At 44.4% G+C, this 13,276-nt stretch overlaps 4 protein-coding genes and 3 non-coding genes across 7 annotated transcripts; 4 read left to right on the plus strand and 3 right to left on the minus strand.

Moving 5' to 3' along the window:
* Positions 1-44: 44 nt before the first annotated feature.
* J056_003781 (WD repeat-containing protein 48) lies at positions 45-3,281 on the minus strand (the record flags this gene model as incomplete). Its single annotated transcript, XM_009268997.1, has 4 exons — positions 45-309; positions 357-1,479; positions 1,529-2,631; positions 2,677-3,281. The coding sequence occupies 4 exons, from the start codon at positions 3,279-3,281 to the stop codon at positions 45-47; spliced, it is 3,096 nt and encodes a 1,031-aa protein (XP_009267272.1).
* A 98-nt stretch (positions 3,282-3,379) lies between these two features.
* J056_003782 (UPF0202 protein KRE33) lies at positions 3,380-6,607 on the minus strand (the record flags this gene model as incomplete). Its single annotated transcript, XM_009268998.1, has 4 exons — positions 3,380-3,805; positions 3,854-5,743; positions 5,797-6,447; positions 6,497-6,607. 4 exons carry the CDS (start codon positions 6,605-6,607, stop codon positions 3,380-3,382), a joined length of 3,078 nt encoding a protein of 1,025 aa, XP_009267273.1.
* Positions 6,608-7,020: 413 nt separating this feature from the next.
* Positions 7,021-7,128, plus strand: J056_004981. Its single transcript has one exon. It is a non-coding gene; the product is annotated as a tRNA-Leu (tRNA).
* A 478-nt stretch (positions 7,129-7,606) lies between these two features.
* On the plus strand, positions 7,607-7,679 carry J056_004982. The gene has a single exon. It is a non-coding gene; the product is annotated as a tRNA-Ala (tRNA).
* Positions 7,680-9,567: 1,888 nt separating this feature from the next.
* Positions 9,568-9,639, plus strand: J056_004983. The gene has a single exon. It is a non-coding gene; the product is annotated as a tRNA-Asp (tRNA).
* Positions 9,640-10,261: 622 nt separating this feature from the next.
* J056_003783 (uncharacterized protein) lies at positions 10,262-10,630 on the plus strand (the record flags this gene model as incomplete). Its single annotated transcript, XM_009268999.1, has 1 exon — positions 10,262-10,630. The coding sequence occupies one exon, from the start codon at positions 10,262-10,264 to the stop codon at positions 10,628-10,630; it is 369 nt and encodes a 122-aa protein (XP_009267274.1).
* A 60-nt stretch (positions 10,631-10,690) lies between these two features.
* On the minus strand, positions 10,691-13,249 carry J056_003784 (uncharacterized protein; the record flags this gene model as incomplete). The annotated part of the gene is made up of 4 exons (XM_009269000.1): positions 10,691-11,562; positions 11,608-12,885; positions 12,945-12,996; positions 13,046-13,249. The coding sequence occupies 4 exons, from the start codon at positions 13,247-13,249 to the stop codon at positions 10,691-10,693; spliced, it is 2,406 nt and encodes an 801-aa protein (XP_009267275.1).
* Positions 13,250-13,276: the final 27 nt, after the last annotated feature.

Consider the following 13,276-nt stretch of genomic DNA (forward strand, 5'->3'; position numbering starts at 1 on the left):
TTACTTATACGCATTACTAATATACACATGTATCTCTATTTCTATTATATTTGTCTTTTTTTATAATATATCACTGGATCTATCAAACTGTCGTCGTCTGGGTTTTCATTCCTCTTGGGCTGCCATATAAACTGCTTGATTGTTCCAAGTGTCAGTGTAACGTCTAATGGGACGTTATTGCATATCAGTTCCAATTCTCCTTCGACTGCTACATCTTTCGCAACGGACTTATCTTGTGGGAGTTTCTCTTTGACATAGTTCATTAATTTCCTCGTTCTCAAGAATCTGCTTGCATTCAGTCTGTTTCCGCTGTGACATATTAGTAGCTGCAACTTAGATACCAATACGAAACCAACCTCTCTGGTAAATCGCCTAACTCAGTCTCCCCTGGATGTCTCTCGAGCCAGAATGTAGCCTTGGGCGTACGCGGGTCTTTGTAAACATTGTTGCACAGTACCATCTCCAGAACCCACTCAGGCAGTGTCTTTTCGAGGTGCTTTACATCATTACTATCTCCAGTAGTGCCAACTAACCCTCTGTATACACTCACAAACGCCTCAGTATCGTGACTTTCTTCGCTGACGACAATTGGTATATTATCGTGGAGTGTGATATCAGGTACGTCGCTCTTAGACGCAGGATTGAATCTTCCTTTTATACTCTGCATAATAGTCACTTGACTTTGCGGTTGAGTGGTTTGTGGTGTGGGTGCTATCACTGGACTACTCTCCTCTTTCTTTACATTTGCAGCTTCCTTCTTCTCTTTCGAACGAGCATTCGATATCAGCATCCTGCCCATTAGACCACCTAGTCTACTACTTGACGGAGATGCCGAAAGCGTAGGTGAGCCGCCCTGCGAGCTGCTTTCTTGTGGTTTGAGACTACTCGAGCTACTAGAAGTCGAGACTTTCAATTTGCTGGGTGAATTACTGTGTGATACGGGCTGAGACTGCGATTGTGGTGCTCCCGGGTTGTTATCGTCCTCAGCATTAGAAAAGCTTTCGTTATCAGATACAGATGCAGATGCAAATGCAGGGGCAGGTGTTGGTGCTCCGGAATGTCCAGGCGTCGGCATCAGTCCCAAAGTCGGCCTATTAAAGGTAACATCCCGAAACGCAGTACTTTCCCCATTTGGGTGTTGCTGCATAGTAGTATCAAGACTAAAGTAGTCACTCTTCGTCTGACTTGTTGGAGTACGATCGCTTAGCGACGTACTAGGTGGTGGTTCGGCCAAAGCAGGTGGTGGTAGTGCAGGCGTCGCAGGTGGAGTTGCCAGCTGCCTCGATATACCAATCTGGGGTGTCTCGAGACCAGGTGTACCAAGCGTCGGCGTTCCGTATCCACCGCTAGCATTCTGGTTAACATAAGGCTTGTCTGAAGAAGCAACTTCAGTTCCTGAAGACTCTTCACCGATGTGCCTCTTCTCATACTCTATGAAATGGCGTAAAAGATTGGTGAGTACTAAATTTGCTAGATTTACTTGGGTTCTTGTCAGATTGAAAGCTGCAGTAGCGGCTACTGCACCCACCTCGTTTATCTTTGTTTTCGTCGTTTATTTTAACACCCTCAATACCAAGCTCATCGAGATATGCTTCACCGTCGAAACACCTGCTCTCGTCGAGATGGATTGTAAGTGAACCAGTCTGACAGTCAATGCTGTTCCAGGCGTTGGTTACAGCTTGGCCTTCGATCTTCTCTCTGACTTTCTCCAAAATGTCTTGACTAGTTAGCGTGCTACTACCATCGGTGGCCTCATCGAGAATAGAATCAATAACTTCATCGGTGTACTGACCAACGCATACACACCTAACTATATCCCATAGAGATACATGTCGGTGAGTGTTAATAGTGAGAACATGTCTGCGGTTGTTCAGCATTAGCGCTCTGATGATACCATGTCGACCTTTGATTATTGCCAGTGGTTCTACGTTAAGAGATGACCTAGATATTCTTGAACTGATCGATGATGACGAGCTCTGCTTCAATGATGAGCTTTCTGGACGGCTAGTAGGTGGTGGTTGGATTGATAATTTCGGTGTGGCATCCTCATCTTGCTGCTGTTGATCAACATCACTCCAGATGCTCACATTGCTACTGCCTGCGCTAGCACTAAAAACAAAGTTGTTATCGCTCGCTATAAGCTTCGTAACACCATGTCTGGCCGTTGCGACCTCCTTGACGTCCTCGCCCACCATTTTAGTAATTCTACCACTTCTATCTCCGGAATAGAAAGTTTTGAGGTAAGGATCTTGCGAAAATAGACTCCATACGCTGTCTCTGTGGTGACCAAATGTATTGATGCATGCCATTTGTCTAAGATCCCACAATTTGATATTAGAGTCTGAGCTTGCGGAAAGAGCTTTCGTAGAGTCTTCTGATAGAAGCAGCGAGCGCACATTGTCACTGTGTCCAGCCAAACTGTTAATCGGCTTAGAGGACCGTGGATCCCAGACATTGACGACTCGTGAAGGTGTGCCTGTGAGCAGCAGTCCAGCTGAATGATTAGTAGCAATCGAATAGATTGACTGCTCAGTTGGTATAGAGATTACAGCATCGTTGCGATCCTCATTTAAATCCCATAATTTGGCACATCTATCTAATCCACCTGAGGCAATCCAAGAGCGATCGCGGCTATGTGAAGTGAGCGGAATAGTGATTGTAATACGTATTACTCACGCGTATGAAAGAACTCTAACGTAGTCGCCGTGGGTGCCAACCACAGCCGGCATGTGATTATCTTCCGCATGAGGTCTCCATGCCTTAACCGTCCTATCACTCGACGCGGAAACCAGAACCTGATTCTGCTTGGCGAGTATAATATCGTTGCAATGGTCTGTGTGCGTCTGTACACATTGTCTGAAAATTGGCTGATCTATCGGCTGAGCGTCGAGTTGATAGCTTTCCTCAAAGTGCTTAACAGGCTCATCATTTGTGCCGTACTTTACGCTCCTCTTTCTCGTCTGGAGTCCCAATTGCCAACTTGCGACAAGTCCGTCTTTGCCTGACGTATACAAGATACCCTCAGGGCTTGATTTTCCAGAAAGCTGAGTGGCCGTATCCAGTGCAAGCGTTGTGACGCCCAGTGAGTGCTTTGGGTGGTCCTCCTTGTCGAGCGCTGTGGTAGAAGACTCTATTCCATTATCAAGCGTATCGAGGTGGGTATATAGCGGGAACGTTCTGTTGATTCTTGCGTTGGCTTCAGGTACACCCAATAGGTATTTGCTGCTGTTTTCTTTCAGAACATACGTCAGTCGCTTCTGATTGCTGCTTGAACTCGGCATTCGCGGTGTGCCTTGACTGTATGAGAGGAGAGTGGAGAAGTTCGAAAAAATAAATAATTCTATCAATGGGCTATATACATCTCAGAATTCAAATCTTATTATTTAGAACCGCCTTTTGATGTCCTCTTCTTGCTCTTCTTGTTAGTCTTCTCCGCTGCGTCATCACCCTTCCTCTTTTTCACGCTGACGTTGGTCTTGCCTTTGTTTACTTGCTCTTCTGCTTCTCTCCAGTCTTCTTCGTCCTGTGTCAGTGCGAACTTGTCCACATCAAGACTATCTATCGCATCTTTCTTTGCCGACTTGAAAGCCTCTTTGCCTGCTTCGTCGAGTTCCTCTTCAATGCCCTGGCTCATCTTGCTCCAGTCGCCCGTACCACCGTCTGCCTTCTTGGCGATCTGGGTTTGGGCTGTTGGGATTGTCTCTCCGATAGATTGCTTTTCAACATCTTGAAGACGTTTAGTAAGTCTTCTAATACTCTTCATGAAGAGAGCAAGCGCTTGTGATACTGGTACGTCTAACTCTGCCTAATGTTGGATATGTCAGCAAGCATTTCCTTTGAGATACCAACTCACCTCAACGTCCTCAATCTGCTTTCTTTGTAAGCCGAGCGACAAGAGAATAGACGATTGTACAGCGCTCAGTTTTTCATCTCCGAATCTCTTCGTAAAGTAGAATTGAGTAATTTGTGGAAGCAAGTCAACAATGACGTGATAGTCCAGCATACTTGAGGCATAGCTTTCCAGTCTCTTCATATCGAATGGGGTCATAAAGTAGTGCAACTCATTAGATGTGAGCGGCTCTCCGCCTTCGTCATCATTTGTACCAATCGATGTTGCCTCAAGGACAGTGAGAGCTGTGAGTGAGGGGAACTCTCTGAACTTGTAGCTCAACAAGTTCAGAAATCTTCTTCTAAAGTCTTGTGCGAATGCTGACAACCAGCCACTTGTCTCGTCTGCATTACTGTTCAATCCTCTAATCATTAGGCAGGAATGTTCACCAGTAAGCTCGTTCGCAGTTTGACGTATGTACAATGGAACATATCCTCTCTTCTTCCAGAATCTGAGGAGGTTTTCTGTCATACCGTAAGACACACCCAGATAATCAAGCTTCTCAGGCTTTCTTTCACTGAGACGTTGAAGCAGTGGTGGCATAGAGGCAGCATCGCGAACCTTGATGTTGTCAGACATCAAGTCACCGCTATCTTCAGATCTGTCAAAGGTTTCTTCCATGTTGTCGTCACCTCCACCTTGGTAGATTTCACCTGAGAAGAAGGCATTGAGCTGCTCAAGAGCTCTGCTACCGTAGCCCATGTTGGCATAGTCTGGGTGACTGGCAACTCTGACGATACGAACACCAGACAATTGAGCAAAGTTCTCATCTTGGAATTGCTGCGATATCAACCAAGGAATAAGATCTCCACCAGCTCTTTGACCTCTGCTGAGAGCATTCAAGATGCTTTCTTTGCTAATTTGACCTTCAAATGCCACTTGAAGAACAACTAGTGGTTCTGGAAGACTAGTTTCATCTCCTCTCAGTGGTGGTAGCAGCACAAAGAGAGCATGACCGGGAGCATCTGACATGAGCTGAAGATCGTTTGGAGAGTTCTTGTAGTGTGATGCAACATATAATCCCATCATACGCTGTAAGAATGCTTCAGAAGCTGGGTGGTAGCTGAAAAGAGTATCTCTATTGACGTAAAATAATTGACAGCTGTTTGGATGAGGTGTGCCTTTCAAGGCTGCTTTGCTAGTGACTGTAGCATCTAAGCAAAGTAATCCATTGAGCCATTTTTCGATGTCATCTCCCGGTGAGTATCTGATTGGCTCCTCCAGTTTCAATTCTCTCAAAGTGCGTGCCTTTCCAGCAGTCGTAGCACCTTCTGGCTGGCCTTTCTTTTTGGTTGGACCGTCATTGGTTTCCTTGGAAATTGTTGGTCTAGTTTGCTCTCTCAACTGTTGGATGAGCTTAAGGGAAAGGGATCTACCTGTACCTTCATAACCATTGATGGTGGACGACATGAATACGAGGTATGGACCTATGAGATTTCTGACCAATGGTAGTGGTATAGCAGCCGCTTCATCAATAACCACTAGTTCAGCTTGACCGAGGACATGGGCGTCTTGTGGCTGAATGTATTGGATAGTTTGACGGTGATGCTTGAAGATGTTGACTCTAACAATGGCCTTTTGGAAGTCTGGGTTGGCTGATTGTACGATATCGTAGTCTAAATGCTCCTCATATCCGAGACCGTCCAAACCCTTGAACAAGAATTCGAAAAGAGTACGTAAATTTTCAGGCGTAGGTGATGTGACGAATATGTTTGAGTAGCCGTGGGCCAAGGATGCTGCCATGGCTAAACCGAGTGCAGCAGATTTACCACGACCACGAGCTGCAGTGAGGGTGACAGTTGAAGAGAGCGTCTTCTCAGCTATAGCTTCGACAAAAGTAAGCAATGATTTTGCCTAGGGAGTGTGAAGGTGGTTAGAGGGTGGTTAGAGGTTAATTGAAAGCCTACCTGATCGACTGTTTTAGTAGACTTGACTAATGATCCGACGATGTCAGTACCCTTCAGTTCCTCCTTAATAACATCAAGCTCGGCATTCTTTTTGGGTGGTTCTTGTACGGCTTTGATGTCTTTACCGCGAGATATTGGAAGTACGTTCAACTCATCATCCAAAACGAGACAACTTGGATTTGCGCCGAGTGAGAGAATGAATCGTTCGTTGAAGCGACTAATTGGATTTTGCTGTGATTCAGTTCTGTACCTTTGGTGGACGTCCATCGACATGCTGTAGAGCTGCTTGAGAGAAGACATAGATTTGAGGAGGAGTACAACGGTACCACCGCCCTCAACGGTTTCAATAGTTCTTGCTAATAAGTTTGGAGTGATGCTCTCGAAATCCTGAAGAACGAGCATCCCAAAAGTCTGACCGAGGACCTTTGGAGTGTCCTTGTAGTAAGTGTAGCGTATATCTGTTACAGACACAAACAACTCGAATGGATTCGCTTCATTTGGCTCTCTGATGCCTCTCTTGACATCCCTCTTGATCTTCTGCTCTCTCTTCTTCCTGTGGGAAGTGAACCCAAGATCATTCTTGTAGCACCATAGAACATTTGGCCTAGCGCTTGATCTGGCTTGTGAGAGGAAATAGTGCAAATTTACGATCTACGAGTACTCATTGGCATCGTCTTCGCATCTAAGCAATATAACTCACTTGGTCTCTGCCACGATCACCAACCAATACGAAAAATGATCTATGGTTCCCTTTTACGCCATTCTCTATTAAACTTCTTACTCTTGAGTCCAGCTGCTTGACATTGGACATGTTGGTGGTTGTGGTGATAGTTATTATAAGTTTCGCTATCGCCTCAATCTCATTCAAATCTTTGAATTATCTTCCCAAGCACTCGTGAGGTTCTCCTGCCCCCCTTATGGACTTCTGTCTCAATCCGCGAATCCCCCACGGTTGTGTTTCGATGGCTCGAGAGCTAGAAAGAACTTTAGATGTCTCTCTAGGATATTATTGAGTCCTAAAAGCCTCCGTCATTGCGGCGTAAAAGACGAGTGTAAGGTGAGAGAGCTGAAATGTAGTATTGAGACTTGAAAACCATCAAGCAGCTTAAGATTTACCGAAATCTATGCTGAAAGCTATATTATTGATGAATTTTAATTAGCTTGCAACAATACCAATTATATGTATTTAGTTCAAGACATGATACTAACTCATGTTAGTACAATGGTGAGGTCGGATAGTGGTTATTCCGTTGATTTCAAGCAAAGAGCTTTCCAATTAGATTGGGACTGTCAATGCTTTATGCATCCTGGGTTCGAATCCCAGTCTCACCATCCTTTTGCTTTTCTTTTGGCATCATCTATTTTTGATTTCTCCAACCCTGATCCATGACTGTTTAGGTAGATTTTATTCGACGGTGTAATTCGTTGATGGGGAGAAGTTGGTAAGGAAGAGCGTGAATATTTATATCTACACAACTTTAACGAAGAGAGTTAGAGATCATCCCGTTTTCTTTCTTACAAAGGGGTATTGCGATTATTTGATGGTAATTTAAAGCTTTTATCTTACCATAAATCACAAATTTGCTTCAAGATGCGCTTTTTACTGCTAAAGATTTGATGATTAAAGTGTCTTTGCCAAACCTCAATTAGGGGAGAGAAGGATGTAAGTGCACTAAAGTGAGAAGCGAGTTGGGGTTGCGAGTATGATTGATATTTAAAACGGGTGATTGAATGGCAGCTGAGTGTGATTTTCAAGGGAGATGTCAACAGGAGTATCATGTGATTACAGCATAATATGCTTGCATCAACAGGGGATGTAGTCTAGTGGTTATGGCGCTTTCTTAGCATGGAAGAGGTCCCCGGTTCAATTCCGGGCATCTCCAATGACTCTGATCATTTCAGAGTATCTTTTTGCATATTTTAGCAATCCACACTTAATTTTATTCAACTCATCAATCATGCTTTAGTGTGCTTTAATATTTTGTGTTTTCATAATATTAACCAGTTTTGTTATTATTATCCCCTTATCTTCTCTCACATACAAATGTAAAATTCGGTGTGGAAGGGTTGTCGACTTGAAATGACACAATCTGTTCCAAAATCTACATTGTATCGTGCCCCACCGTCAACTTTTTCTTATGAGTTCTTTTTCGTATGCATTTTGCTGTATTATTAACACGTTGTGCATGTTGAATTCACAGTCTCACAAGTTTAAACACATCCTTAGTAATTTGAAATGAATATTAGTAACCATCTGCTTAAAACGATTCAGTATTGAATAATGTTCAAATATCCTGCTTAACTTCAGCCCTGCTCGAGAAACCTTTGAAGCTTCTATCATCTTCGTTATAATTGCAAGGCCGGGGATAAGTAATGTCAGAAAACTAACATTCAATGCTCTCAAATTCAGACAGCTGATCGGCGTCAAAGACAACTTAAACGCGATTGATGGACGAGCTTTTCAGCCTTTGTAGCGTAAGATTGTTGCTTTCTTCCATGTGCGGTTATGGAGTGTTTACAAAGTAAAGCAAAAGAACCTGCATTATAAAGGAGCTGTTTGGGATGTCTAGAAGGGAAGTTGGCCACAGCGGTATCTTCCAGCGAATTCAAGTGCAGTGTGAGCTTGTTGACTGTGTCACATGATGGCTAGTACTCCCAGAAAAACGTTGACCTGCTTATTCAATCACATCGACGAGAGTGACCGCCAAATGGCGCAAATATCTCGGTTGAGGTAATATGATATTCCAAAGATGTCTAGTATAAGCTGCGGTGGTGTTTATTTCAATCTGCAGAAGGTTTATCTTTAACTCTATATCTCTTGTTCAGAGGAGGTGCATGTAGTGTGCAGCAGATGGGCTCCCAGGATACAGTCGTTGAACTTTATCAGGTAAAACGAGTCAAGATCTCCCAAATATCGCTTGGGTATGGCAAGGGATCTGTACAGCACGGAGATGGCGACTGAGTTGATATAACTTGATGTGAGCCTGAGTGCGCAGAATGTCTCCTGGGGGAGATAAATGAGTAACTTTACAATCAACTCGTATGGCAATATTTCCATAGCTGGTGGTCGTTTGTCATCAAGAGCATAGACCTTTCTGCTACTATTATATAAACGAGACTCGTCTTAAGGTTGTTGTGTTATGATATATATAGATAGAAGTCAAAACATATAGTCAAAAGCGTTACAACGATTAATAATTTTCGCCTATCTATACTTCTTGTGCATTGAAAGCTGGTGATTGTAGTGATTCAAACGGATGCGCTTCTTGGCACGTGTGCCGTAAATTAGGAGGTAAATACGTGGAGCTACCGGAGGCGCGCGGGTGGGTGCTGAGCTGGTTTTTGAAGAAGTCGTAGAGGGGCTTTGAGAGCTTCTTCATTTGAAAGCATATATTTCATCTCGAACCTTAACCCCAATCCATATATCCTCCTCCTCAACGATAATCTTGCTTGATCGAACTTCCTACATATGAAAATCCTGTGTGTGATACTGTCTACATTGCACTTACTGCAAAATGATGAGTCGGACAGTTTAAATCGGAATTGGTAAGACTTGGCAGTATTTACGATATCCCTGAGAACACCCTGAAGCTGTCAATGTATACAATTGATCCAATCTCAGTCTAATGAAGGCCAAAATAAGCTCGAAGCATTTTTATTGATAGATTTTAATATCTAAAACCGCCAGAAGCAGGCTCGGGCCAAAAACGCTACTTTATCGCACAAGCTAATGACGAGATATATTCTAACATGCGTTAAGAAAATCATCAATCCTTGTTAGTATATCGGTTAGTACGCCCGCTTGTCACGCGGGAGAGCTGGGTTCAACTCCCAGACAGGGAGTTTAATTTTGTCAAAATGTTGACAATATTTTGCTCTTGCAATGAAATTAATGAAAAATTCACTCAATGCTAATGGACTTTTGAATGTTTTCAGAAATACCACGTCCGTCTTGACTGAAACGAGACGCACACACAATTTACTCCAGCAAGGAATTCGAATCGTTTGGTTTTGAATGCGAGAAGGCACCACAGCACCAATCTGAGATATCGAGTTTTTCCGCAAATTGTTGCAACCGCTAGAGAAGACCTCCAGACGAACTGCGAGAAGACTTCACTCTTCCGTGCCAAGATGAAGAAAAGCAGCTTCAAGACGACAAGCGCATGAGTATAAGCGATGCACGAAAAGAGAAGAAAAGAAAAGAAAGCTTGCTCTGATTGTGACACCTCATCCTTAAAATTTGCGTTTTATCCGACAACCCCGATCGCTTGTATGGGGGGCGAGCAGATGAGGATGAATGAAGGGATAATTCACTACTTACGATGTGAGTAGAATAAGACACTATTTCATCTCGATCACGTTATCATGTTATCTGCTGCACGGCCACACAAACAAGAATTGGTTTGTTCCTCGCATTGGCTGGCGAGCGGCGAAGCAAATTGCAAATTCTTCCACCCAAACAATCATGACCACTGCACAAATAGTCCTGCCCAATTTCTACAAATTCGTTCTCTGTACGGAAGCAGGACTGATAACCAACACAGAGCGCCTTCTTGCGCCAAGTTCGTTCGGCTCGTATCTCTCGTTCGAAATACTGAATACAAAAGACGGGAAATTCAAAATGCGCACAAGAGAAGTTGATGGAGGAGCCTTCGTCGGATATTCAGATAGCGAGAGAATGTACCTTCATAAGAAACACGCTCAAGCAGACGAATTTGAAATCCATCTCAATACCATTGACAGTACGTTTCATCTCCTATCAAGCACCAACGGCAGAGTCAAATGCACTGGCAACGCCGTTTATCCTTCGCTCACCCCACCACTCAAGATATAATTATAACAGGAAATGCAACAACAAACAAAAACCATAGAAAGAACTATTTAGACAGCAATATTAGGCATTCTCCCATCCTTGTACATTCACAACGCTCGTTTCTGAACCTTGTACGACATCACCAATGACGTGTACATCATTTTCACCAGTCTTTTTGATTTCCTTGACAACGTTATCGGCATCTTGTGCATCGACTACCAATACCATTCCAATACCGTTGTTGAATGTGCGAGACATCTCACTCGAAGCGACACGACCGCTTTGTTGAAGCCAGTCAAAGATAGCTGGACGTTTCCATTTGCTAGCGTCCACGACAGCGCCAAGGCCTTTTGGTAGTACGCGAGGGATGTTGTCGGTGAAGCCTCCACCGGTAATGTGACTCATACCCTTGACTAATCCCTGTCTGATAACAGGGAGGGTTGACTTTACGTAGATCTTAGTCGGGGTGAGGAGTTCTTCCGCTAAAGAGCCCTCGCGCTCGCTCCATGGAGCCTTTACGCAGCGGTAATCTACGTCGTTTCCATAAACACGGGCAATGATCTTGTGGACGAGCGAATATCCATTTGAGTGTATACCCGATGAGGAGACACCAACGAGTACGTCACCAGCCTTGATATTGTTCTTTGGGAGTATTTCACCACGTTCGACAGCACCGACTGCAAATCCAGCGAGATCGTAGTCATCTATTGTGGGTAAGTAAGTGGCGTCGCGATTAGTACCCTGCTCACCGTCAGAGTAGATGTTCGGCATTTCAGCGGTTTCACCACCAATCAGAGCACAGTTTGCCTGCCTACACCCTTCTGCGATACCCTTGATGACAGCGGCTGCGTCATCGACTTGCAACTTGGAGCAGGCGTAGTAGTCGAGGAATAAGAGCGGTTCAGCACCTTGGACGATAAGGTCGTTGACTGACATAGCAACGAGGTCAATTCCTTGTGTAGCATTAGTTGGTAACTCGAAAATACATCAACACCTACCAACACTATCATGGATCTTGGTATTATGGGCAATCTTAATCTTGGTGCCAACACCATCTGTTGCGCAAACTAATATAGGGTCTTTAAAACCGGCAGCTTTGAGGTCGAAAGCACCACCGAATCCACCGATATCAGCATCAGCTCCTGATCTCTTTGTAGCTTTGACGGTTGGTTTGATGAGATCTACGAGTCTGTTACCCTCTTCAATAGAGACACCAGCCTGAGCGTAAGTCATGCCCTCTTCGCTCGTAACGTTGAGTGCTCTATGAGCAATATCTTTTCTATATGTCTTTCCTTCGAATTGAATAGCATCTACACCTTTGTAAGCTTTTTCGAGGGCTTCATGCAGCGTTGAGGCAAATGCAGATACAGCGAGAACTCTACCACCTGCGGTTACAAGTTGACCGTCTTTAATTGCAGTGCCGGCATGATACGCGACGACGTCTTGTGGAAGCTGATTAATTTTGATTGGCACGCCAGTAGGGTATTTGCCGGGATAACCACCGGAAGCGAGCACGACACTTACGGCATGCTCACCTTCTCTGAGGGAAAACTTAACACAGTCGAGGCGGCGGTCAACACAAGCTTTCATAATCTCAGCGAGATCAGATTCTGGTGAGAGAAGACGCAAAAGTGCTTGTGTTTCTGGATCACCGAATCTGACATTATACTCGAGTACTTTGACACCAGTTGGGTCGAGCATGAAACCAGTGAAGAGCATTCCGACCATTGGAAAACCATCTTTGCGCATGCCAGTGACGGTGTTTTGAATAATATTGAGGCATTCTTTGCGCACTTGAGGAGTTTCGGCAGGGGCAGGAGTGTATGCACCCATTCCGCCAGTATTTCCACCAGTGTCACCTTCACCGATACGTTTGTGATCCTGTGCTGCAGGAAGGGCGTGTACGGTATAACCATCAGTGAAAGCAAGAACAGAGAGCTCTGGACCGGTGAGGAGTTGTTCGAGAACGAGAGAAGAGCCAGCAGATCCGAATTGATTCTTTTCAAGAACATTTTCAACCTCATTGATACATTCTTGTTCAGATTGAGGGATAATAACGCCTTTACCACCAGCAAGACCGTCTGCCTTCACGACAAGGCTAATACCGTTTGAGTAAGACTGATGAACGTACTCCTTGGCTGGAGCGGATTGAGACTTGTCAAAATTCTTGAAAGCCGCAGTTGGAATGTTGTGTCTAGCCATGAAATCCTTTGAAAATGTCTTACTGCCTTCGCATTGGGCAGCTGCTTGTGAAGGACCGAAGACGCTGATACCAGCTGGGAGGGAATTAGATAGGCGTTGATAGGAAAAATACACCTGCCTTTCCTGAAATAACCCTCAACGCCGTCGACTAAGGGCTGCTCAGGACCCGGTATGACCAGATTAATCTACGGATATAAATCAGATAAGGAATTTGAGGGTTTGAACACAACCCACATTATTCTCAATTGCAAATTTAACCAAATTATTGAAATCCTTGGGTGAATGTCCGCATTCAAAGTTTTTACATTTTGTGATATCCGCAGTGCCACCGTTACCTGGAGCAACGACGATAGATTCTACTAGCTTTGACTGAGCAAGCGTGTACGCCAGTGTGTGCTCTCTTCCACCGTTACCGAGGATTAGGACTCTGAGTGACATGGCGGTGTGAATACAACAGCCATCATC

The sequence above is a fragment of the Wallemia ichthyophaga genome, assembly GCF_000400465.1.
Source record: "Wallemia ichthyophaga EXF-994 unplaced genomic scaffold scaffold5, whole genome shotgun sequence".
Taxonomy (NCBI): domain Eukaryota; kingdom Fungi; phylum Basidiomycota; class Wallemiomycetes; order Wallemiales; family Wallemiaceae; genus Wallemia; species Wallemia ichthyophaga.